The 26,826-nt window shown below is 36.3% G+C and overlaps 1 protein-coding gene across 2 annotated transcripts; it reads left to right on the forward strand.

Annotated features, from left to right (window-relative positions):
- The first annotated feature begins 913 nt into the window (after positions 1 to 913).
- Positions 914 to 25,223, forward strand: Pi15 (peptidase inhibitor 15). Of its 2 annotated transcripts, XM_021172169.1 has the most exons (6): positions 914 to 1,055; positions 1,605 to 1,909; positions 19,817 to 19,935; positions 20,867 to 20,999; positions 21,113 to 21,228; positions 24,318 to 25,223. In XM_021172169.1, the coding sequence occupies exons 2-6, from the start codon at positions 1,607 to 1,609 to the stop codon at positions 24,451 to 24,453; spliced, it is 807 nt and encodes a 268-aa protein (XP_021027828.1). In that variant the 5' UTR covers positions 914 to 1,055; positions 1,605 to 1,606; the 3' UTR covers positions 24,454 to 25,223. The 2 variants fall into 2 exon arrangements, with proteins under 2 accessions (XP_021027828.1, XP_029326474.1); XM_029470614.1 differs by lacking the exon at positions 914 to 1,055 and having other exon boundaries at positions 1,598 to 1,909; positions 24,318 to 25,199.
- Positions 25,224 to 26,826: the final 1,603 nt, after the last annotated feature.

Genomic DNA, 26,826 nt, shown 5'->3' on the forward strand with positions numbered 1-26,826 from the left:
TGTGGATTTTGCTTCAGTGGCATCTTCTCAGTAAGTCCTTTTTGGCTGCTGCTGCTGCTGGATGATTCTTCATGGTCTCCATTGTACTGTGCAATAATCTGATGGGGAAGCTCAATTGTTCCTTGCTTGAAATTTCAGGTATATGTTACTAAACCTGGAACAGATGTTATCTTGGCTTCTGTCATTTGCTGTGAGTTTTATTTCACATTTTACACAAGGCAGATAGAAAGCAGGTAATTAGCTAACTGTACTGTTTTGGACAAAGAAAAAAAGGAGTGAAGATGGAATGAGAAGAGATAAATATATAAATTGTAGGAATAAAACCACATGGAGACAGACAGCACAGCCACCAGAACATGTATTATCCCAACATCATAAGCTATAGTTTGGTTACTACTGACTTGCCTGGAATCCTCATGAATCATATTTGTGGCCACCCAGATTAACTGTGTGAGTCGATCTCTTGATTTAATATCAGCATGATTTTTTAGCTCCTACGTCATTTGCTGGCATCTAAACAGAAAATGTACTGCTTGTTACTCAGGCATCTGTGTTTTCAAGAACCCACAGTCTTTTAATTCCGCCCCCCCCTTCTCTTCCTTTCCCTTGTCTTTTTGGTATGGGAGCCAGGAGCTAGAGCATATTAAGAAAGAAAAATTAACCACTCACTGAAAAGGTAGAAGCTCAGAGAAAAGGGGGCTGTCTCATGATTTGTGCTTTGTAAGCTGTGGGTGTGACTCAATTTCCTCACTGCCACATAAAAAGGTTGCCACCCAATCTCTGTTGTTGGTTGTTATTTTTTTTTTTGTCCCAAGCCCCTCCCCTTGGATTTTGGCTGAGAGACCCTAAGAGAGCCTGCCCTTTCTGGACTTTGCAAACTGACATATAAAAGCTGTTAGCTGTTTCTGTAGCCAGCAGCATTCAAATCTTGCAGACTCTTGCACTCTGAGAGCTTGTAATAAGACATACTCCTCTTACAAGAGTTGATGCTACAGCATAACAAAGAAACTTACGTTGTTGGAGGAGCAGTGTATTCATTTTGACATTGTGCAGAGGTAAGCTACTTGGATTAACTAGATTTTATTGCATGAATTATCTTAAAGCAGTTTACATCATTTTCCCCCTTAGCAGTGAGACTGGGTTTCTCTTCACTACCCTATGTGTTCTGTCACTCGGTATGCAGAATGTCTGGGACAAATTATCAGCACATTTGCTGTGGCTACCTATATTTGTCTTCTTCATTCTCAGGGTCAGCTTGGGTTGCTAAAGATTCCTGGCTGGAAACAGGCATTGTAGTAATGTGTCTTGCAGTTCAGGCATTTGGGCAAAGTATTCCCATTCATTTTAAACGGAATGTTCATGGTTTCTTTCTTTAACTCTAGAAAGTTCCTCTTAAGTGGTATGATGCATAGCATACCCAAATGAAATTACATTAGATTCTCTTTCAGGCAACAATTTTGAGGATTTTGGGAGAATGTCCATCCACACAATTCTCCCAAGAGATGACATTGTAAATTCACACCCTATGGCTCTTTTCTGATTGCTTGTTTGTTGTTTGATTGATTTTGTAAATGCTCTAACTCTACACTGTTTTTGCTTCAAAGCAATGCAAAGCTGGAGGACTTCTCCATCCCTCAAAATGATAATGAACTCTGCAGTCAGCCTTGTGATTCTTTTGTCCCTTCTCTGTGAAGCACATACTGTTTTACTAAATCCCACTGACTCATCTCTGCCAGCCAATAACTTCACTGATACTGAAGCCGCCCTCAGCGTACCAGTAGAGTTTGCGGATATCCCCAAAGCCAGGCGGAAGCGTTACATTTCTCAGAATGACATGATCGCCATTCTCGATTACCATAATCAAGTCCGGGGCAAAGTGTTCCCACCAGCAGCAAACATGGAATATATGGTAAGAGGAGTTCGTCCTTTCTTGAGAAAGCTTTCCTTTGTGTGTTAAAAAGATCTAAATGGACCACAGTGCATGTTTGCCAAGGGATACAGTGTACATGTTTGAACAATCTATGAATGTTTTTTAATGTATCTTCTAATGTTAAATTGTGTTCTTTTATGGATTAATGTATGTGAGACAGACAGGACAGGTGGATCTATATAGATTTTCTTCTGTGAGTTCCATAACCACATGAGACACATTTTCTATAAGGAGGAAAACAATTGGGTATACTGACTGCCCACATTTGGAAAGTCATTTTTCAGAGCATAATTCATGAGGTTTTTGTCTGTTTTGTTTGTTTTTGTTTTTCTGTGTTTTCTGAACCTAAAGGTCATATTTATCAACTAAAATCATTGTTGAGAATATTTTTTTGAAATTAAAGGTTTCATGTGCATTATTTATTCCTGGCTAGGTGACTCTTCCCTTTCTTGGACAAAGCTCTCACCCATGTTAATCTATTTGTATCCTAAGAGGACAAGCTGACTCTTTCTTCCTTGTGATTTAAGGCTGTGTCATTCAGATAAGAGTGAAGCCAGAGCACTTACTCACATACTGTTCCAAGTTGCCATGAACACATTCTTTGCTTGCCCTTAAAAATAGACTATGTTTAAATCATTTAACTCAGAAAGCAAAAATATTAAGTTGGTATTAAAAGAAATGAGTCTTGCTGAACTTTATTTTTGGTTTTGAAGTCACACAAAGTTATGATTTAAAGTTCTACACTTTGAGATCACAATGCCGAGTCTGTTTGAGGCAATGAAGATCACCAATATATATAGGCTTCTAGAATCATCTACTTTTTTTGTGCTTGACTAATTGCAGGTGTTAATGTCACATGGGAAGTAGACTGATTACCTTAATCTAAAGAGATCATAACATCAGTCATGGGTGTTATAATGCCATAATTAAAATTGTGAGTACTGGAACCTAAATGTGCTCAAATTCTAGTCTGTCTTTTTAAGTGGCATGAGCTCTTTACCCAGTGTGCTCCACTCTCATGTTCTCTATGAAAAGGATAAATTTAGTGTCTGTTATGAGAGACTGTTGTAAGAAATATATGAGTTAAGGGACAGAGAAATAAGTTCGGAACTCACAGATATATAGTTGTTCACTGAATGTTAGCTTTAATGAATTTCTTTGAACTTTCCTTGAAAAGGACCCAGTGAGAACTTATTCAAGACCTAAAAACAGAAACAGTTGCTTGTACTCAAGAGAGATACAGTTATACATGGAGGGCAAAGATATCTTAAAATCTACTATAGATTGCTAAAGAAGAAAGTGCTGAGTTCTGTGTGAGCACAGAAAGGTGTGATAACTAGACTACAAGGTGAGGGAGGACTTTCTGGCTACAACCACACTGACACAAAATCTCACACAAAGGCCAAACCACTGAGCCAGCTTTGGTAGCAAGCTCCTCTTGCTTCAGATCATGACTGTGCCACTCACTATGGACTCAGACAAATTGCTTGGTAGCTCTAAGCCACACTTTGCCTTCTCTTTCCTTATTTAGGAATAACAATGTACACAATAAGCAATCAGTAAAGAATGGAATAATGTAATTCACTATGATAATGATATTGAGACAAAAAGGCCACCAGGATTGGAAGAGTAAATGGGTACAGCACAGTAGAAATCAGTAGAAAACATTGGTATGTTTTCTCATTACCTCAGCCCTTATCAAGGATTAAGTCACTCCATTTGCATTTATTTAATTGCTGCTATGTGCCAGAGCCTTGCTAATTGTTTCCACTGATGACCTCATTTGATAGGCCACATTCTCCATCTGAAGTTGAGATTATGATCAAAATTTTCCAAATGAAATCACATATACCTAGAGGTATTAACAATTAAACTAAAACACTGTGTCCCCCAAATTGTATTGTCCAGATTAACAATGGAGGTCTCTTTATTTCTTATATCTAGCACATGCCCTCTGAAGGAAATTTTGAGGATATCAGCATATGTTGTTCCCCCCATAAAAATTCCAGAAGATATCATAAATTATTCTCATTCTGTTTATGATCTTATTGTTGTTTTCTGTTTAGGTATCAAATCCCTCCATGTAATTCATTCTGTAACAACCCAGAAGAGTGTTAATTATGTAGTATATATTTGCAAATCTTTAGTTCAAAAAAAGTAATGAAAATCCAGAGTCAAAACAATATACTTTATAAAGCAAAGTAGGGACATTTGAAAATCTGAAACATATTCACTGCTTACTTAGCATCTACTGTATCCAGGGACTATTCTGAGCAACTAGGATATTTTCATGAACAAAACAACAGACCGCAACCTCTGGGTGGTAATCAAAGAGCAAACCAAATAAATATATCAACTAAAGCAGACTAGAAATTGGTGAGGTCATGAAGAAAATGCTTAAGGTGAACACTGAGCACGCACTGGGGTTGTTGGCGAGTTTGGTCTAGGGAATAAGGGGAGGAGAATTCCTACTCAAAAATGAGGGAAATCCCTAGAAAAGAACAGGGCAAAGGACCAGAGGAAGAAAAAACTGACAAGTTAAGAGAGAAATATTCTCACTTTTTTGATTCTATAGTTCAATCCATCATTAGAACTTCTTTGAGTGGGCTCCTTGTGATGGCATTCAGTGGCAGGCATACATTAACAACTAGCTTAAATGTTAGAGCAGGTACACCGAGTGACTCAACATTTGAAGTTCTGTGAAAATTATGGATCTCAGTGGGACACTGTTACCTTTACTGTAACTGACACAACACTTATTTGAATTGGCATCAACTGGAAAGCTAGATCAGTTCCTAACCTGTACAGTGCACCCCAGATAGTCTGGGCATGCTCATTACACTATGTAACAAATATTTGGGCTCTGAGTCACCAGCTGTATGTTCAAATTATACTCTCCAGTGTCCTGTTACTCTGGGGAACTTCATAAAGCATGAACTTAGACCCAGGACTTTCTCTAATTGTTCTAGACTGCCTGTAGTTCCAATATTCTCCAATGGTCTGAGCCTTTTGTACAGCACCCCCCTCCCCACTGAACCCCCATACATGGTCTTCTCCTTCTAGTTCATTTGTCCTATTCTTCAAGATTTTTGTATTAGAAGAACAGTTCCTTTCATGATTTTCATAATCACAGCCATGTGCACCTCACCCATCATTTGAACTGCTATTCCTTCTAACTCCCTCCACGTCTATTTTATTGTTCTCACCATTACCAAACTTGACAGATAGTCATCTGTGCACTTATTGCTAACTCTATAACTCTAGGGCTACTGGCTGCTAAGGTAATTATTATTCATCTTTGTTTCTGTGTTGTTTGAAAGTCTTTGTGTATAGACAGTGATCACCCATTCCTTTTTGCATTTAGACAAAACACCAGTGACTTGTGTTTTTATACAGCACTGATTTTGATAGCATTATATTTCATCCCACTCACTTGAAATAACAAATATTTAAGATATTCTTTAGAACCGTATACTCTTCAAGTACTTATTCTAGATAGTGTTCAATCAAAGAAAACAAGAGAAGTTTGAGCCCTATGTTTTTTATGCTCATAAAATGGTTATATAGTATTTTATATAGTATATGTGACTTTAATAAAATACACATTGCATGCAATACTTAGTTCCCTAAAATAGAGTCTCTTCACATAAGAAACAGGAAAGATAGAGTATAAGATGTACAGATGAGGTCTAAGTACTGCTGGCTCCTGTTCTCCAATTAGATTCTTGATTGATTTCCAGGGTGCTTTGGACACCAGCTGCATTTCATTCTTCCTCAGGGCAGTTTAAACCATGACTCTAAACCTCAAACCACATTAGTGTCTTAGAATACAAATTATCCCCAAAGAATGAATTTGCAAAACTTTAACCAAGTTCAGTTTGCAGGATGTTCTCTGTTTCAGAGCAATTGTATAAATTAATTTTAAAAGAATGAAGCCTCTTCATGGGAGTAAGGGTTTCAAAGACAGAAATTGTTGTCTTTACAGTATAAACAGTGCAGTAAAAACAGAATAAATAGGGTGAAAAACCAGTAATATAACTCAGTGTAATGTTCTGCTGTATGTGATTGATGAAATAAATACAAAACAGGCAACAGTTGGAGATGGAAATGGCAATTGTCCTGGAACATGATGAAGACCTCTGTGGAGGAGGAGCATGTGACCCTGATACTCTGCAAGAGGTGCATAATGGCTGTGATAGAATAAAAAGCAATGGATGCCCTGTACAATGAGCTATTCACTACACCCACCCCCACCCCCCATACACTGTTCTCCAGCCAGGCTTCCCAGAAGGTGCAGAAAATACCTGATACAAAAGGAATCTGGAAGATTGTGACATTTGAGATCAAGGGCAGAAAGGGATCTTAGACTGATGACTTCAGCACATATGAGGAGGTCACCCCTATTCTGACTGCTGGGGAACAGAACTAGATTTTTAAAGCAAAGTTAAATTTGATGTGTCTAATCTAACTCTTTAGTATGTGCTTTTATGACTTCTAGAAGGCCTGTAAGAACTGTTGCCAGTAATCAGTGGACTGAGCAAGCTGATTGACAGGAAGGCACTTGGCAGTGCTGCTCTTCCACTTGGGTACTTGAGTATTTTGGCTTCTAGTGGAAACCAGGCAGATTTTGTTGGTGCTTTCTTTGCAAAGATTATAAGGTTAAAGGTTATAAGAAGTACACACAAACACACACACACTTATACATACAAACATATACTGGCTTTTTGAAACAGCATTTCTCTGTGGAACCCTAGCTGCCCTGGAACTGACTCTGTAGACCAGGCTAGCCTCAAACTCAAAGATCTACCTACTTCTACCTCCTGAGTACTGGGACTAAAGGAGTGCACCACCATTGCCAGCAACTCATGTTAAAATGTCAAAGCTATATAATTTAGAATAATATCATTTGGGAACAGAAAGAATACCTATGAGTCACATATAGGTCACCTAGTGGGTACTACAATCTTACTGGCAAATTATATTTGGCCCCATCCTGGAAAGTAAAGTAATTTTGTGTTTCTGTTGAAGGTTTATAGAACCTATTGTCACATCTTGTCTTACAATTAATAGTTAAGAAACAAGTGGGTTTTTGTCTAGAGTATGTGATTATGATGAAGTGATAGACAAGTCTTTTAATATTCAGTCTCTCACTGCACAGTAGAAATTCATTAGCTGGTCTTTTTGCTACAGTGGAGGGCAATGAGGAACATAAACAGAAAGTAGTGTGTATATCAAGGAAGTGGACAAGGCACTGTGCTATATGCTAAAGCAGTGTGACTATAGAACATTCTCAGACCACAGGAGGAGGTCTATCCCAGACATAGCCTGAAGTACAGAATGGTGCAAGTTTCCAAAAAATACCATACTAGATATTAGCCTATATATGCTATACAGACTAGATATAAGGACAGGGGGATGTTATGGTCAGTATAGAAGAGTTCCATAAGATATAGGGTGGCATGTTGGAGACATGGAAACTATGGTTAGAATTAATGTTTAAAGAGCAGAATATTACAAGGTTGAAATTGATTGGAAGAGACTCCATTGAACTTTGTATTATGAGAAGTATTAAAAGTTTTAGCTGGGAAATTATGCAATCATATTTGAATTTTAGAAACTTCGTTCTGACCACAGGATGTGGTGGGCCTATAAAGAAGCAAGAGTGGAAACAGGATGCCCAGTCAGTAGTGGCTGTCATGACTGTCTATGTAAGAGATAATGGAAATCTGATGGAAATCTGAACTATATGTGAGACAACAGAGTAAGCTGGTTGCCTCAAAAAAAAAAAAAAAAAAAAAAAAAAAAAAAAAAAGGAAGAAATCTGTGAAACATTTTGGAAATCAGGTCCAGAAGAGTGATTCATATGAAGTTTCAGAGAAGGATTTAATGTATGGAACATTCAGAACTTTGTCTCTGTCTTTGAGGGGGACCACTGAGTCACTCCAAGTATAAGAACACAAAAGGCAGAGCAAATTTTAGGGAGTCAAGAAGGGGCTGTGAACATGGCTATAGAGGTTGAAAAGGAAATAGACTGCTGGAAGGTGCATTTTTTCACTGCAAAAAAGTTGGGTTGCAGATATGCTTAGTCAGTCAAAAGAGAACCTTCTCCCAAAAGCAGGAGGAGCACTGCTATAGAGACTGAGTTGAAGATCCTGTCTATAGAAAACTACTCAAGAATGTTTGCAAGAATATGCCACCTTGGGGGGTCCAGATTAATTGAGACTGCTGGTCCTCCAACAAGACCGCCCTTCCCCTCAGCTTCTTTCAGCCTTCCCTAATTTAACAATAGGGGTCAGCTGCTTCTGTCCATTGGTTGGGTACAAACATCTGCATCTGACTCTTTCAGCTGCTTGTTGGATCTTTCTGAGGGCAGTCATGTTAGATACCTTTTTGTGAGTGCTCTATATCCTCAGTAATAGAGTCAGGCCTTGGGGCCTCCCCTTGAGCTGGATCCCACTTTGGGGCTGTCACTGGATCTTCTTTTCCTCAGGTTCCTCTCCATTTCCATCCTTGTAATTCGTTCAAACAGGAACAATTATGGGTCAGAATGTGACTGTGGAATGGTAACCTCATCCCTCATTTGATGTCCTGTCTTCCTGCTGGAGGTGGGCTCTGTAAGTTCCCTCTCCCTACTGTCAGGCATTCCTCCCTGAGTCCTGGAAGTATCTCTACTCCCAGGTCTCTGGTGCATTCTGGGAAGCGGGGGCAGGGAGGGGGGTCCCCCAACCTCCTATTTCCTGAGGTTGCCTGTTTACATTCTTTATGCTGGCCCTTAGGGCTTCAGTCCTTTTCCCTCACCCAATACCAGATCAGGTTTCCTTCTCCCTCCACTACCAGCCATCCTGTCCACTTTCCCTCCCAGGTTCCTCTCTTCCTCCCCACTTGTGATTGCTTTCTTCTCTCTACCAAGTGGGACTGAGGCATCTCACTTGGGCACTTCAGCTGGCTGAGCTTTTTGTGTTCTGTAGACTGTGTCTTGGGTATTCTGTACATTTTTTTAAAATATCCACTAATTAGTGATTACATACCATGCATGTCCTTTTGGGTCTGAGTTACCTCACTCAGGATGACATTTTCTAGTTCCATCCATTTGCCAGCAAAAGTCAGGATGCCTTCATTCTTAATAGCTGAGTAGTATTCCATTGTGTAAATGAACCACATTTCCTGTATCCATTCTTCTGTCTTGGGACATCTAGGTTGTTTCCAGCTTCTGGTTATCACAAATAATGCCACTATGAACATAGTGGAACATATGCCCCAAGATCTCTCCAACATTGGACCACCAAACAGACAGCATATAAAAGCTTATATGAGGTCCCCAATACATATACAGTAGAGGACTGCTGAGTCTGTGTTCAGAGAGGATGCACTTAAGAGACTGGAGGCCCCAGGGAGTTTAGAGAGCAGATTGCATTTAGGGTGGGGGCATCCATGTGGAGACTGGGTAGGTTGGGGAGGAGGTGTGGGATATAAAGCATTCAGAGGGTGGATGGGGGGAGGGGAATGAAATATGGAGTGTAGAAAATAAATTAAAAATAAAGTTTAAAAAAGAAAGAATTTTAAAAAGAGTATGCTACTGTGATGGTTTGTATATTCTNGGACCAGGGAGTGGCACCATCTTGAGGTGTGGCCTGGTTGGAATAGGTGTGTCATTGTGGGTGTTGGCTTAAGACTCTGACCCTAGTTGCCTGGAAGTTAGTCTTCCACTAGCAGCCTGTGGATGAAGACGTAGAACTCTCAGCTCTGCACCATGCCTGCCTGGATACTGCCATGCTCCCACCTTGATGATAATGGACTGAACCTCTGAACCTGTAAGCCATCCCCAAGTAAATGTTGTTTTTATAAGACTTGCCTTGGTCATGGTGTTTGTTCACAGCAGTAAAACCCTGACTAAGACAGAAGTTGGTACTGGGAGTGGGGTAGGCCTGACCATGCTTTTATTTGAAAGAATGTGGATTTTGGAACTTTGGATTTGGAACTCAGTGGAATGCTTTAAATGGGGCTTAATGGGTCATCCTAGTAGGAATATGGAAGACTTTGATGCTGGGAATAATTTGAACTGTGTTGACCTGGCCCAAGAGATTTCAAAGGAGAAGAATTTCAGAATGTGGCATAAAGACTGTTTTTGTGATATTTTGGTGAAGAATGTGGCTACTTTTTGCCCTTGCCTGCAAAGTCTGCCTGAGGCTAAGGTGAAGATACTCAGATTAATTGTACTGATAAAGGAAATTTCAAAAAAGCTCAGCAGAGACTTTGTTCTCTGGTTAAGTCTTATGAAGAGAAGTTTGAACAAGCATAGCAAGCTTAGAAAGAAAAAAAATATAAAATATATGGTTCGAGTATTAAAGGTGTACCAGGAAGTGAAATGGAGCAAAATCCTGGGTTCTAGGAGTTAACAGATTAAGAGAGAGGGACCTTGGGGCAAGATCCTACCCAGCTAAATTTAGATCCATGCATGGTGGTAGACACTTTTAATCCCAGGAGACAGGCATCCTAATCTCTGCATTCAAGGCCAATATACAGAGCAAGACCGAGGATAGGTAGCCAACCTTAGGCAGTGAAGGATTTGGAAAATAGAAAGTCAGTGACAATGTAATAGTACAAGTGGGTCATGTTCTAATTCCTGCCAGCAGCAGAACTCCTCAGAAGCTTCAGCCATGTGGCTCTGGCTCTAGAGTTAAGAATAGAAGAAACTACTGGGACAATTGATGCTGTTTAGCTGGAGCTAAGAAATTAGCGGTGATTATGAAGAGACTAGCATGCATCACTGAGGTGAAATCTTCTGGGAAGTGTTTTCTGGGAGCACAAAGAAGCTGTGTTCCAGACATAGCCAAGGTTGTACCTCATGCTGCAGCTGGACTTGGTAATGTGTAAGAGTCACTCAGGTGGTACTGGTTTTGAAGGCATGAAGGTGTCATGAAGAACAGCTGAGGCTTGGCTCTGTGAGAGATCATGGAAGGCCGTTGGAGAAGGTATATCCTTAGCTGTAGTTGATGGCCCAGGACTGAAGGGGTCATGCAAAGGATTTGAGGCTTGGCACCATGAAGAGAGTCTATGAGAGGCTATTGGTGAAGCCTGGTTGGATTGGAACACCCCAGTGTATTGGAGATGTCAGTACCATGGGATGATCACCAAGAACAGCAGCCATAGTGGAGTAGATCAACCTGAGCTTAGAGCGCTACAGAGGGCAGAGCTGGAGAAGTGATGCCAGCCCTTAGGAGTAGCCCAAAAGATCAAGTGGAATCTCAGACACTTAAACAAGAAGCTGTAACATTGAAATTGCCTTGGAGAATCAAAGATGTTAAAGATGCCAGAGCCATGGCATACATGCTGAGGAAAGCTGCTAACAGGGAGTGGAACTAGCCCAGGAGAAAGCAGTTTGTTGCAGTCAACAAAGACGAAAAAGGAATGAGATCTGAAGACCACTTTGACATCAGCCATGGAGATGAAGAGTTTAGAATTTGCTCAGCTAGTTTCCTGCCTTGCTTTGGGGATTACAGTTAATTAGTTGAATGAATCTCAGAAAAGACCTTGAAATTTGGACTTTTAACATTGTTGAGACTGCTATAGACTATGAGAACTTGAAAGTTGGACTAAATACATTTGCACTATGCTGTGTTTTAGTATGGCCCCCATAGACTCATGTTTTTTTTTTTGTTTTTTTTTTTTGTTTGTTTGTTTTTGTTTTTTGTTTTTTTTTTTGATAAGTCTATGAGGGCCAGGGAGTGGAATGTGATGGTTTGTATATTCTTGGACCAGGGAGCGTCACCATCTTGAGGTGTGGCCTGGTTAGAATAGGTGTGTCACTGTGGGTGTGGGCTTAAGACTCTGACCCTAGTTGCCTGGAAGTCAGTTTTCCACTAGCAGCCTTTGGATGAAGTCATAGAACTCTCAGCTCTGCCTGCACCATGCCTACCTGGATACTTCCATGCTCCCACCATGATAATGGACTGAACCTCTGAACCTGTAAGCCATCCCCAAGTAAATGTTGTTTTTATAAGACTTGCCTTGGTCATGGTGTCTGTTCACAGCAGTAAAACCTTAACTAAGACAGCTACCTTAATCCCAAGCTGCTTCAAGGACCTAGGCAAAGCTTTGTGGCTCTCTTGATATAAGGAATTTTCTGGACAATAATCAGAGGCCTTCTGAAAATATAGAAATCTCTAGTCTGACTATCTGTTTTCTTGAATGTTATATATATATGAAGACTCTCATAAACAGACCATGGGAATTTGGTGTTTATGAACTTGAGGTATTTGATTGTCTTTGAGAAGTTTTGAAGGATGGTATTGGAGGAGGGGCAAGGAAAATAACACTAAAGTCTTTAAAAGTAAAGAAAAAAATGTCACAAATGCATCCAGAACTGAGGTTTGGTAGAGAGCATGTGAGTTGTGAGTACTACCATGTTATATTATTCATAGCATTTCAAATCAGATAATAAGCATTTTAACATATAGTAGAATGCCTAGTATGTTGATTTTAGAAATAGCTTTTTATAAAGTCTCTTAAATTCCACAGTAATCAATGCCATCAAAGATTTTACTTTTTTTTTTTTTTTTTTTTTTTGGTTTTTCGAGACANGGTTTCTCTGTGTAGCCCTGGCTGTCCTGGNACTCACTTTGTAGACCAGGCTGGCCTCGAACTCAGAAATCGGCCTGCCTCTGCCTCCCGAGTGCTGGGATTAAAGGTGTGCGCCACCACGCCCGGCTTCAAAGATTTTACTTAAGGACACAGTATTTTCCACTAAAAAGTCATACTTCATAATTTAGTTAAACATGAACATTTCACCAACTGTTTATGTACGTCCTTTGGAAGTCTTTTTTTCAGAAGGCAGCAGGTAGCCAAACAGATAGATAGCTATGTTCTAAGGAGTAGGCAATATAAGATGCAGTTTTGCATTCATATTTCAGAATAGCTTCACAATCAAGAAATCCATTTTAGTATATTGTGACATATAGTCAGTGAAGAAAAGTGACCATTCATGAAAATTCTTTGACAACCCAAATGTCACTGTCAGATAGCAACTGTTGGCTACTGCCTACCCCCAAAGAAGGGGATCAGTGCTAGAATCCACTAACAATTATTTTCAAACTTTAACATAAAAAGCATATGTAAAACAGTGTTTGAAGGAAGGAAAAAACTTTTCTAAAACTTCTAAAATTCTTTAATGGTATCTCAGTTTGTCTAATGTTATTTTCCAAGAGAAGTGCCTTGTTTTTCTATTCCTGATTTTTCAGTGGCTTTAGGCTTTATTTGTTTCTTATCAGATTGTCAGTATAGTAGAGATTAATAGTTGATAAATTCATGAAAGGTTCTCAAACTAATTCCCATTCCATGTGTCTCCCCAAACCCCTAAACTTACTATCATTTTAAAAATCCATACAACAGTTACAGGTGTTATTTACTGCACTCTAGCCTTTTTAAAACTGTGGAAATATCCTTCAGTCTCCACATCAGTGTTTACTCATCATAGCCTTAGGAGATGGGGACAGATTTCTTCATTAGAGGATGGAACTTAAAGGATGAAAAGCATTAATTCTCTGAGTCTTTGAATATGTTGATCCAAATTATCTATTTGGCAGCAAAAATATGTTTCAAACACCAGTGCAGTACTACAGTGCGGTACGGTATGTTTCCCTTTGTCTGTTCATCTCTCCTGTTTCTGGGCTCATTTGCAGAGAAAATTTCTCTACATGCTCTTCATCTGAGACTATCAGAGAATATAAAAAAATTAAAAATTGTCAATAAAATTATTATTTTACTCTCGATGCTTGGAAAATAATATAAGGCAACATGTCTTATGATACTGTTAAACATCATTGAATATCTGCTAAGATAACTATGGCATTGATCTTGGACTCCCAGATATCAAGCTTTTTTAACTATGAGTCCTTTAAATGATATATGGATGCATAAATTTGTTCCCCATTCCACAGTTGCCAACGCAGGCTGTGAAAGAAGGTTCCACTAAGATAATTGGTTTCTTTAAAAACCTGGAAAACCAAGTATGTTATTCAGGAATTTCAAAATCAATGTTCACTCCTTGCCAAGGCACAAGTGTCCACAAGAACAGATTTATTGGGTCATCTTGAGAACTTGAAACTGTGTAGAAAAAAATGCTGCTTCTTGTATGTCCTCTGTTAGATTAGGTTCCCAAAGTGTGCCTTTTGTTGTGAGATGCTTGCTTGACTAATGAAGAATAATGGTGTCATATCACTGTCCATGACCCTTAGTATGATTGGCAGATTTTATAGACAGATTCTGCTGATTCACATTTTCTTAACTGGAGTTGAATGAAGGTCAATTATGTGTTTTAAATAAATGGTTGATGACAACAGACTGCCACAAAATTTAAATTTATTATCTTTAAGATTTTGAAATAGCATTGGAAATGTAATTGAGGAAAATATGTAATAAAAAATATTAAAAATTAAAAAAATAATGAAAAAAAAGATTTTGAAATGGATATAAAGATAAACACATCTGTGTTAACATAATAGAAATGATAACAGTAGATTTTGTGAATCATACATGCTGGCACTGGTCAGGTTCCCATCCTCTGAGTGTAAATCCCGTTGTGATGGCTCACACTTGTAAATCAGTGCACAGGAGGTGGTGGCAGAAAAGTCCATCCTGAGATCCATCGTGAGATCCTGCCTCAAGAAATAAAGCAATCTACACAAGTCAGTGTCCACCAATTCCCATTGACTTCATGTACTTACAATTTTGTCTCCCTAAATATTTTTACATACAATGTGTGGTGTTGCTTTTGTTAGGACTGGGGTTGCTGTTGCAGTTCATTTCTTTTACTTGCCTTCTTCTGTTTTTACAAAATAGCATCATTTGGATATTATTTAATTAATCTAGTCAATAACCTGAATCACCCCTCTGCGGGCCTGTCTTTTCCTCTGTTCCCACATATTCTCCTCCCCAGCCTAACCAGGGTTCATTGCTGATCTCCTGGATAGTTTAGCAATGCTTCTTACTTGTTTATTTCAGTATCCTTCAATGACCATTTCATAACCATGACAATTTTAAGACAGAAATATCTTTGATAATGCCCAATGAAGTGTGTTGGTGCTTTCGCTACTCTCCAGGGCAGCTATTTGTCATCCCTTAATTTATTTATGACTTCTGAAAATCATCTTACCCTAATGTAAAAGAAAGGATCACCCTAGTTATTAAAAACATCTAGTTAATAAAACATCTCCTGTATGAAATGTCAAAAAATCTGAGTATGTGTGAAATGCCCATGTAAATATCCAAGAAAATAAAGATCTACAAAATATTCCATGCTTGTCTTCCATATTATTGCTATGATGGTACACATGTCGATATCCAGCTCATAAATTCATCTCTAAAATGTTAATGTGGTAGTTTTGTTTCTACACTTGGTCATTTAAGATGATTACAACTTACATAGAGCTTTTCTACAGTTGACTATGATGTTCTAAACTATTCTTATTTCTCCCTTAATTTTCACTTTAATTTATTGCTTTTTTTTTTTTTTTTTTACATTGAGGTCTTTTTTAAAAGACCATATTTTGAAAAAGCATATTTATTTAATGTCTACCTCTTGAAAATTAAATGTTTAAGCTCTATTTCTAAATGTAATACATTTATTATTTTTTAAGTGTTTCACTTGGCTTGATAATTATCCTTCCTATATATTTACGACACTCATATAAGTCAAGAAATATAGATTTAATATCCTCTTACATTTTACAATACTATAAAAATAAAAGAAACAAATGTTAAAGAAACAAAACCAAATTTCACATCACTTTTTTAAATTTACCAGACTTTTATTATTTTAACTTAAAATTACAATTGAAAGTAATGCTTTATCTGCATATTTTACATTGAAATATAAGGCCATGTGCTCTTGTGAGAAGTCACAATCTTCTAATTACTGCAAACATTAGCAAAAGGCTGTAAGCACAGAGTCTTTACCTGAACTTTTTCATTCTTCAAATTTTGTCCTTTTGCACACTTCCATACTTTATTCTTTGATGTTTTAAAGAAAATATTTTCAAATAAGTCTGTAATTATAATCTCAAGTTTAGAGTTACCTTCCCAAATTCCACTGTTTCTTACTAGCCAGAAGTCCTGGCTGGGACATAAGTAGACAGTCATATGTACCATTATCTCCCATGATCATGTCTGTTAGCACACTGGAGATCTCAAAACAGGACCCTTGGTATGACAGATTCTTGTTTGTATCATATTAATATTATCTGAAAAATTTCTCCCATGAAGCAACATTTTTTGGCTTCAGTTTTGTCTCTGAGTTAGACTCAAAAGATTTCTGAACTTGATGAAGATCCTGCGTTCTTCTCATTTTCCTCTTATCTCTCAGGGTCACAACGGCCAGATAAGATGACATCAGTCTGAATCTGTTTTGTGTCTTAGGCTAAATGTTTCAGTTTCGTGTGATTTACAGTGAATATTCTGCTTAGCTCAAGCTATCACTAAATTTATTAATAAACAGAAAATCCATGGTAACTATTTTAAAACAAAGCTAATTAGTCCATTTATGGTTAACTCAGTAGCTCTTAACTAGACTAGAAATTTAAAAAAAAAAGCAAAAAACAAACAAAAAATAACATTTGTAACCATAGGGCAGACCTGCAATTATATACAACTTTACTCCATTGTAATCTACATTAAGTTTATAAATGATCTAACTAATAGCATAATTTCTATTTGTAGTTTTCTATAAGTGTTTCACATATTCATTCACAATGCTTTTAATTTTTATTTCAATCATTAAGAAATATTGAAGGGTTTACAAGTAGCTTAACTGTCACAGTATCTTATCAGATGGTCAGAATATTTGAAAAAAGTTATTCTAATAAAAGATTATGCTATCTGGCATATTGATACTCATGTAATGGAAACAAGGGCACATCTGTGCTTGCATTTGTTTCTTCTGTTGATACATCAGTGGGGCACAATATTGAAATATATATGTATATGTATAATTTCATATATATTATATAATATAGCAGGTCAAAATATAATTCTGGCATTATATACTAAAATATATATCAGAAATACTATATTGCCAGTCTACAATCTTAAACCACATGCCTATGCAATTTACAGCCCTTTTCTTAGAACTTCTGTAAGTTATTAAGTTCTTCCTGAGGTTAACCTGGCACCATTCATTCCAACACAGAACGTCCATATTGGAAGAAAGATCATATATTGCCTTAAAGGTAATACATTTTTGTTAAAATTTCATTATTTTTTTAAAATGAAGTTACAATTTTTTAAGGTTCAACAAACCTCATAATATTCATAAATTTATTAGGAGACATTAAATTCATCAATTATATATCCACTTGGGAGGAATTGTAGCCAATGGAGAGATAGCAAGTACGTAGACAACATTATCAGAATGTGTTATAGTCTCTAATTTTAGAACTCCTGATGCAAAGTCACCCTTCGCCTTTTTGAAGATGGTTGTGGGACAGGCTTGGAGACAAGGAGACAGTACAAACCATTTGTTCCACCCTCCAGAAGGTATTAGAGGGACAGTCAATCATATCTCCTACATGGAGGGAAATCACCTCTGTGTGTGAGGAAATTTGCTTTCCAATCTCTTCTTTCAGGGATAAGGAGAAGGAAGAATCTGTCATATCAGTTCCTTAAGATCACACTTTGAGAGAAAAAGAAAACAGTTATACTCACTTGACCTGTAATTTCCTTCTTCATACTACTGCTGATTATAATTTTACATGTAAATATATAAGTATTTGGTCCACAGTAATGCTAAATACATTTTCTTCATATTAAAATCCCTTATAATAGTCAACAAAGGATATGCTTAAAATATATCTTTCAAGTATATGTGAACTGCTTGGTTTATGTTATTGCTATATCCAATATTTGGTATGCACATTATAAGCATAAAGACAGTATTATATATTATTAAAATTACTCAATTCCTAAAGATTTTTAAAAATATATTTAAGATACGCCATATTCTCTCTCTTTTTTCTCTCTCTTTCTCAACCAGAGGATGGAAATAATCTAGAGAGATGCATACAAGCATGAAGACTTTAATCTTAGTTAAACCTCCCAGAACTCCCATAAAAAATGTCAGGTATATTGACACATGCTTGTAACTCAGAGCTCTGAAAGTGGAAAGGAGGATCCTTAGGGCTTGCTAGCCATCCACTATTGCTAATAGGCCAGGTGTAGAGAGATACCTTGTATAAATAAATAAATAAATAAATAAATAAATAAATAAATAAATAAGTAAATGGAGCATAACTAAGAAAGACAACTGTTGTGAATCTCTGGACTCCACATGTGCATGCCCAACCCCTATATACAAAGGAACATATATGTAATATACACATACACACACACAAACACACACACACACACTTACATGATGAAGAGAACACATGTTAAATATTTTGAATTATTTTGTATAGAGTGCATGTTTTCAGTGGCCCTGATTTTGGGGGCTACTCAAGTATATCCAATTCATGATTCAGTGAATCTAAAGGAAAGCTACAGATTATCTTTTTGTTTTATAGATTAGTAACCTGGTAGGCAAATGATAAGATAAAGGACAAGCCCCAATCATTGATGGTCTCAGTAGCAAAATTAAGGATGAACATAAAATCACTCTGTTTCAGACCAGTGCTTTGTACCATGCTGTACTAGCGTATTTCATTGATTATAATAAAGTATTTTTAAAACTGAAGATATAGTACATAATAATATATAGCATGTATATATATATTTTTACACAACTGTGATTATTCAACAACCTTTCAAAAGTTGAGTTGATTGAAGATACTATCCTTTTGTTATTTGATTGTACAGTTTTGCATTTTAATGAACTACAATCAATATTTCAGAAACTCATATTTTAGCAATTTTTCATTAAGTAAGAAATGTTTGATAAGACAAATTATCATCCAAATAAACTATCTTTTAAATGCTCATTTAAGTAATAGGATAAAATTGTTGTTGATTAAAATTTCTATTTTAAAGTCCTATGTCAATTTATGGGAGATAACTTTTGTGCACAGGGATTATTCATATTCTGTATTTGTGTCTTCATACTTTAATAGAAAGTTGACTATCATTGCTGAGGTAATTTATTATTGACAGGTCCATAATGCTTGGCTTGAACTCTCTATGCAGGTCTTGAGATGACTAACATTAGCATTTATGAAATCATTTTATTCTATCCTTTTCAACTAACAATAATATAATATATATGTGCAATTCTCTATTAACTTTCTTTCTCAAGGAAAAATATATTATTCTTAATTTGATTCAAAATTAATATGTTGTATTTGTATGACACCTTATGTAGCACTCTGAAATGATTTTATTATAATTATGTTTAGTACACATAACTAAAATAGTACATTCCATGTTTTTTCATTGATGAGAAAGATTTTAATGCTATCAAATGTGACAATTTCATGAATTTGAAATGCACAATCTGGCCTTTGAAAGTTACAGTATATTGGCATTGTTGATTTGGGCAAATTAATTTGAATAAAATTGTTCTAATTATGTGAGAAAACATGGTTGGTAAAGTTCCTTGTTTCTGTAAAAAGGATTTTGTGAAATCAATTTATTTTAATACATTCTGATTTCACAGGTCATTTTGTAATGCCCCCCTGTTACAATTAGATGTCATTTTTTTCTCTTAACCTATCCTTCCCCAAAACTGATATCCCTATTGCATTAACTTTAAGTGAATTGTTCTGAATTTGCTTTGTTTTAGATAAAATAATTTAAGGACCCAGGATTGAAAAGACTGGAAGTAGGAGCACTGTTTCTTTCCTTTTTTGTTTTTGTTTAGCATAGCAAATTCAGCAAAACTGAAGAACTATTTTATTCCTACAGGTCTGGGATGAAAATCTTGCAAAATCAGCTGAGGCATGGGCAGCAACTTGCATTTGGGATCATGGACCTTCTTATTTGCTGAGATTTTTGGGTCAGAATTTGTCTGTACGAACTGGAAGGTAGGAATCAGTTATCCATATGCCTCAGTGATTATACTCCCTACAGAGAATGGTAACAATTTTAAGTCGAATCAGAAACCTTCTACTGATTTCTACAAGACAAAAAAATGTTTGACTTATGAATAAACTTAATATTTTTTTCAAAACACTCATACAACTATTTCATAAGACCTAATAAGACCATCTTATTCTTTCTTACTTACTTTTGAAACATGCTACCTTTACTTGTATTTGCCATTAGCCATACTGAATCCTAGGATTGATTGTGCATGCTGTGTCCTGCTTTCCAAACCCACACACCCAAAGTCTATGATCTTGTAGAAGCCATCTGTGTGTGTTTGTGTACAGAATTTTCCTTATTCTGTACATGTATATATAAACAGTGAAATTAGTAAACAGGCAAATTGGTAAGATAGAAAAATCTGCATTCATATATGTATGAACACAAGCATGTATGTACATGTAACTATGAGATAGCTGTTCTCATTGACAGGATTTTTTTTTCTACTGAAAAAATCATGGCCAATATTATTTAACCTCACTTTTATTGGTACTTTAATTAGAGTTAAATTATTTTAACTACTTCTTTTTGCCAAATTAGATCAATTATAAATTTCATTGAGTAAATTTTATGTGTAAATTAAGTAGGATTTTATTTTTCCCAAATTATTTGTATTTTTCTATTTTGGGGTAGCCTGACATGGACTTGGACAATGAAGGCTCCTTGGACTTTTTTTTTCTTTTTTTTTCTTTTTTTTTTTTGTGCTTTTCTCTTCCAGGGAAATCAAGATCTTTATAGAGTGTGATTGTAATTGTCAGGCATGGACATGAGCTTAAGTTGTAATGAACAATCTTCCAAAACTTATTTATGGTGTAAATCGAGTCTACTCTGAGTACTGAGTTCTCCTTTGCTCTTTCTCTTGACATCTAGATATCGCTCTATCCTCCAGTTGGTCAAGCCATGGTATGATGAAGTAAAAGATTACGCCTTTCCTTACCCTCAGGACTGCAACCCTCGGTGTCCTATGCGATGCTTTGGGCCCATGTGCACTCATTATACACAGGTCATTTCAACTGCTCTGTTCATTTTGTTTCGCATATTTAAAAATGCTTTTCTTATTTGGATGACTGTTGGCATTTTTAAGCAATATTAGAAGATACTGGTTTATTTTTACAGATGGTTTGGGCCACTTCTAATCGAATAGGATGTGCAATTCACACTTGCCAAAACATGAATGTCTGGGGATCTGTGTGGCGACGAGCAGTGTATTTGGTCTGCAACTATGCTCCAAAGTAAGTACCAAGCTGAGTTCCATTTCCTGAGTCATTAACTGAAGTGAGAGAAAAACAGTCAGATGGGCATTTTTGATAGTTGTAGAAGTCAAAGCACTCTACTCAACTTCTTCATCCTCACCTGCTCTTCATCTCCAGCCTCATCACTACATCCATGGTCCTGGAAAAAAAAAGTCAGGGTAGAAGGTCTCTGGGCTAAAATAGTAAGGAACACATGTTGTGACACCTGAACTAGCTAAGTTCTCCTTACTATCACTGCTTGGTCATGGTATGCGTAAGCTCTGTGTTTCATAAGCATTTGCACCTGTATCAAAGGCATCAAAAGTATCCTGAAGCACTAAAAAGTGTATCAATGGAATTAGAAGACATCCTCTATAGAAAGACTCAGCACCCTATTATTCTGAATTATCAGTATTTGAATGCTGTCCTACCTGTTTTATTAGGAAAACATCCTATTGGGAAAGAATCTCCCCACATGCACACACTTTTTTTCAATAAAAATATATTCAGTTTCATCATCTTATAACCTTTACAAATATACTATGAATTGATCAAAGATTACAAAACCTAGTTATGTTTGAATATTCTTTATAAATAACAATAAACATTTGCTAATATGTGATAAAATGCCTTTTTGGTAATATTAACTGAGGAAGATAAAGTGTTCCAATATCTTCCCATTTAGAATAAGTACCAAATTTGCAAAAAAATTTATGCCACTCCTGGTGTCTTCTAAAGTGAGACTGAAACAAAAATTTTCTCCAGCGTGTCCAGCACAAGGAGGGAGTGGACAATATGTCATAAGTGCCAATGTGATCATGACCCATTGATATGACTGGGCTAATCCTTCTGAAAAGTTGTAAAATTCAGAACTATTGTAATGATAATAGTCTGAAAATATATAATTTTTCAAAATTAATCTAAGCCCTGCATTTGCTTGATATTTTTACTTTCATGCTTTGTATTATCTTCTTAAGCACTTTACTCTTCCTCTATCATAACTTGGCTGAGTTGTAATGAGATGATCAAAGATAGATTTTAAAAATTCATTTGGGTATTTGTTTTTTTTTGGAAAATAATAGAATTTCTTAATAATATTGATCAATTTATATGCTTCCCAAATAAGTCATTACATTAACATTAATGTAGTAATAGAAATATATGCTTTGGATCACAGATGACTAAGACTTTTAAAATATAGACTGGGAGGTAAATATTATTCTTCCAACTTTAGCATGAAGTTTTCTGTAGGCTAGTGATTTTAGTGGGAAAAAGAGAAAGTGAGAAAATAAAGAGAGAAAAGAGAAAGAACTTATAAATAAATTAATTAGAACAAAAGTGAAGGAATGGATAATATATTAAATGACTGATTTACTGCTATATTCTATATGTTATTTATTCAATGAGTATGATTTTTTTATAAAAGTTGGTAGCATAAGATAATATTACATATAATAAACTTTTAAAACTTATTTATTTATTTACTTAGTTATTCATTCATTTACTTATTCACTTTACATCCCAATCACAGTCCCCTCTGTCTTCCCTGCCGGTCCCCATGTCCCCTCCCCCATCCACTTGTAATAAACTCTAGTTCTGTGTTTTATTTCCCAAATTATGTTTCTGATAGTTTTTTAAAATTAAAAATAAGTAGAAAATATGAAATTATATAACATAGGCTGATTCTGCACATTATTCTCAGATAGCTTTGAATAAATATGTGTTCAAATAATAATCATAATTCAAATTCAATAATAGATAATATTTTTATTACAGGGTAGGAGGAGTCAAGAGAAGATGAGAACACATGGGTCACATGATAGGAGACAGGCTTGGAGTGCTTCTAGATTATCATGTGATGCCACCAAAATGACCCTCTAGGAATCTTATCCTCTAGGCAAACAGGAGAATTCATTAAGTGGAAGTAGGAAGTCCTAAAACTCCATTTCAGTTTGTAATATGAATAGTTAATTAATAAATGTTTAATATGTACACTTTCTTATGTTGAAATTGTCTGAGTTTTAGCTGACTAGTTTGCTAGATAATTTTATATCCTGTATGTGTGCTTCATAGCCTGCTTTGTGTCTTATTGAGGTTGAATTCATATTAGGGTCTTTTGTGATCCTATGCTCAACCCTGACTTTAGCACTCCTAGCTGACCTTCTTTTTTCATTTAATTTCCTTTACTTTGCTATCTGTATTAATAGTCTAATACTGAAAATAAATTTATTGTCATCTTTTATTATAATGTAAAGAGCAAAACTGCAAAGGAACATAGACTTGCTCAGCTATTGTAAATAGTGAACTTGTTTCATTATTAAAATCATGGTATCATTGTTCATGGTCATGAAAAAGCAAAACTAAAACCAAATTGATTTGACTTTCTATATGGAAAAAGCTTTGTGAATCACTTCAGCTCCTCTGAGCCAATGTTCTCTCACTATAGGAGTAGTTTCCCTTGATTCTTATTTTATAAATATTAGACTACTAAAATTTTCATGCCTTTAGAAATAAATATTATGAGCTTTTGAAACCAAATATTTTTTCTACAGCACTGAAGAAAATGTTTTTCTCCTTCAGCAACCAACCAATTAGCTTCTCAGGGAGGAATGTAGCCTCAAGGGCACCTCTTCCATCTATGGCAGAAATTGAGCGGATCTAGGTTTGTGCAGATTCTGTGTGAGTTAGTTAAAATCCTAGCTATTTGATAGTAGCACTGAGAAGCAGTCAGCACAAAATGAGAAGCATTATGTGTGTATAACTGTGGCCTGACCTTGTGCTCTAGAACACTACTAGAGCAGAAAACAAATGTTATAGAATAAACCTAATATCCACAACTTGAAATACTACCAGACATTGTACATAGGACTTCATTACTTACCTGTCAGTTAAGATTCTGTTAACTTAGTCAGAGGGGGAGTGGCGATTTTAATAGCAATAGGCAGCTTTGGGAAAAAAATCTATTTTCAGTGGCTTATAAAAGTATGTTCTTTATAAATATCATCCGTGTCAATGGTGTATACATGCAAAAGGATCTGTCCTTGAGGTAAGTGAGTAGCACTAATCCATCTTTTCTTTTTCCATCCTAGGGGTAACTGGATAGGAGAAGCACCATACAAAGTTGGAGTGCCATGTTCATCGTGTCCTCCAAGTTATGGTGGAGCCTGTACTGACAATCTCTGCTTTCCAGGGGTAACCACAAACTACCTGTACTGGTTTAAATAAGCTTTTTCCTTTCAAGGGGATACAATGGTTTCTGGACTAATAAGCATATATATATATACACTGAAGTTTGAACAGTTTATATCTACTTTATTGTAATCCTGTTTTCATTTTAATGGACAATTTACTAGTGTTTATCTAGAGTGTTAAGTTTTAGATACAAACAAAACATCATTTTCTACTTTTGAACTTAAATTTAAATTACTGTACATGTAGTATACACATATGTAATATATGTACACACAGTTGTTGCATCCAATTCTAAGACCTGCAATTCAGAGAAATTATGTTATTATGACCCTAAAGAGTGGAATGTATGTCCAAGCTATAATATATGTGTACTCATATGTATACATATATAAAGATATGGTCACATATATGATGTGTGATATGATACATAGGTAATAATATGATATGGTAGTTAACAGGGGAAAATTAAAAATATACTTGAGGTCATGAGACATTTTCAGGACAACATCTATAATTCCAATGAATGTATAATTTGCAACTCAGTGATATTTGGAAATAACTTAATTTAGCAATTGTTGAATTCATTCTGGAGATACTTTATTTTATTTGGGTCTACAAAGTGAATGCTCAATTTATGTGAGTTTCCATAACACACCTTTTGCTTGGTTTCATTTTGGTTTTGAATTAGTAAACATGTTTAGTGTTTACTGTGACTAATTTACTTTGCTGCTTATGATCTGATAATTACATTTAATTTTTGCCTTTGAGAAGCTATCAGATGTCCCTAAAATAATAATTTTGCTCTAAAATTATTTTTATTAGATATTTTCTTTTTTCACATTTCAAATGTTATCCCCTTTTCTTGTTTCCCCTCTGAAAACCCCATATAACATCTTCCCTCCCCCTGCTCACTAACCTACCCACTCCTGGCTCCCTGTTCTGGCACTCCCCTACACTGGGGCATTGAGCCTTCACTGGATCAAGGGTCTCTCCTCCCATTGATATCTGACAAGGCCATCCTCTGCTACATATGTGGCTGGAGCCGTGGATCCCTCCATATGCACTCTTTGCTTGGTGGTTTAGTCCCTGTGAGCTCTGGAAGTATTAGTTGGTTCATATTGTTTTTCCTCCTATGAGGCTGAAAACCCCTCAGCTCCTTGGGTCCTTTCTCTAGCTTCTCCATTGGGGACCCTGTGCTCAGTCCAATGGTTGGTTGAGAGCATACACCTCTCTATTTGTCAGGCACTGGCAGAGCCTCTCAGGAAATAGCTATATCAGGCTTCTGTCAGCAAATACTTGTTGGCCTTCACAATAGTGTCTGGGTTTGGTAACTGTATATGGGATGGATACCCAGGTGGGGAAGTCTCTGCATGGCCGTTTCTTCAGTCTCTGCTCCAAACTTTGTCTCTGTAATTCCTTCCATAGGTATTTTGTTTCCCCTTATAAGAAGGACCAAAGTATCCACACTTTGGTCTCCCTTCTTCTTGAGCTTCATGTGTTCTGTGAATTGAATCTTGGGTATTCTGAGCTTCTGGGCTAATATCCACTTATCAGTGAGTGCATACCATGTGTATTCTTTTGTGATTGGGTTGTAAAATTATTTTTAGCAAGTCATTTTTATGTGTTTTGAGGGAACACACATAGTAACCACATACAGATAGGATGATCAAGAAACTCTACTGTCTCACATTAAAGTGTCTGTTCCCAAGAAGCTCCAGCTTCAATATACAAATGAGAAATGTAAGGTATCTGAATTATATTTCTGTGAAGTGATATCATGACCAATGTCACTTAAAAAAAAAAAACACTTAAAATTGGAGACTTCCCTACACTTTCAGAAGGCTAGTCCATGATCATCATGGCGAGGAGTTGGAGCTGTTCAGGCAGGAAGCAAGGCACTGGAGCCATATTTGACAGCTTATGTACAGGCAGGAGGCAGAGTGAGTGAGCCTGGGCTTGTCCTTGGCTTTTAAAACATTTAAATCAACCATTTGGAAATATATGTCTTAATTAAAAAAAAATTTTTATGAGAGGACAATATAACATCTGGGTCAAGACACAAAACAAATAATAGTTAAGATACGTGTGTATATGTGAGTGCATTCATGTGTGAGCATGAGCATAGACTTAGAAAGTAAGTAAACCTGGTCCTTTCAGAGGGCAAACAGGAGAAGAAAGCTACATATTTAAACTCCATACACAGCTGCAGTTCCTTAGGTGGATACATTGAAGGATGACAGTTAATTTCATTCAATTCAGTGGGAGATGTAGCCACAATCTGGATAGTGGGCCTTCTTAAAGACAAACAAATGGTCTAATAACTTTTAAACACTGAATATTGGGACTAAATGTTTTGTTATTAAGTGACCCTGCCTTTGTGGAAACATATATGGACCTTATTTAAAT

The sequence above is a fragment of the Mus caroli genome, chromosome 1 (assembly GCF_900094665.2).
Source record: "Mus caroli chromosome 1, CAROLI_EIJ_v1.1, whole genome shotgun sequence".
In the NCBI taxonomy this organism is placed as follows: Eukaryota; Metazoa; Chordata; class Mammalia; order Rodentia; family Muridae; genus Mus; species Mus caroli.

Excerpts from the sequence above, each read along its gene's own strand:
- Pi15 (XM_021172169.1), top strand. The coding sequence starts at position 1,607 with ATGCAAAGCTGGAGGACTTCTCCATCCCTCAAAATGATAATGAACTCT. Across the intron at positions 1,910-19,816 it reads CAGCAAACATGGAATATATG|GTCTGGGATGAAAATCTTGC; the intron begins GTAAGAGGAGTT and ends TTATTCCTACAG. Across the intron at positions 19,936-20,866 it reads TTGTCTGTACGAACTGGAAG|ATATCGCTCTATCCTCCAGT; the intron begins GTAGGAATCAGT and ends CTTGACATCTAG.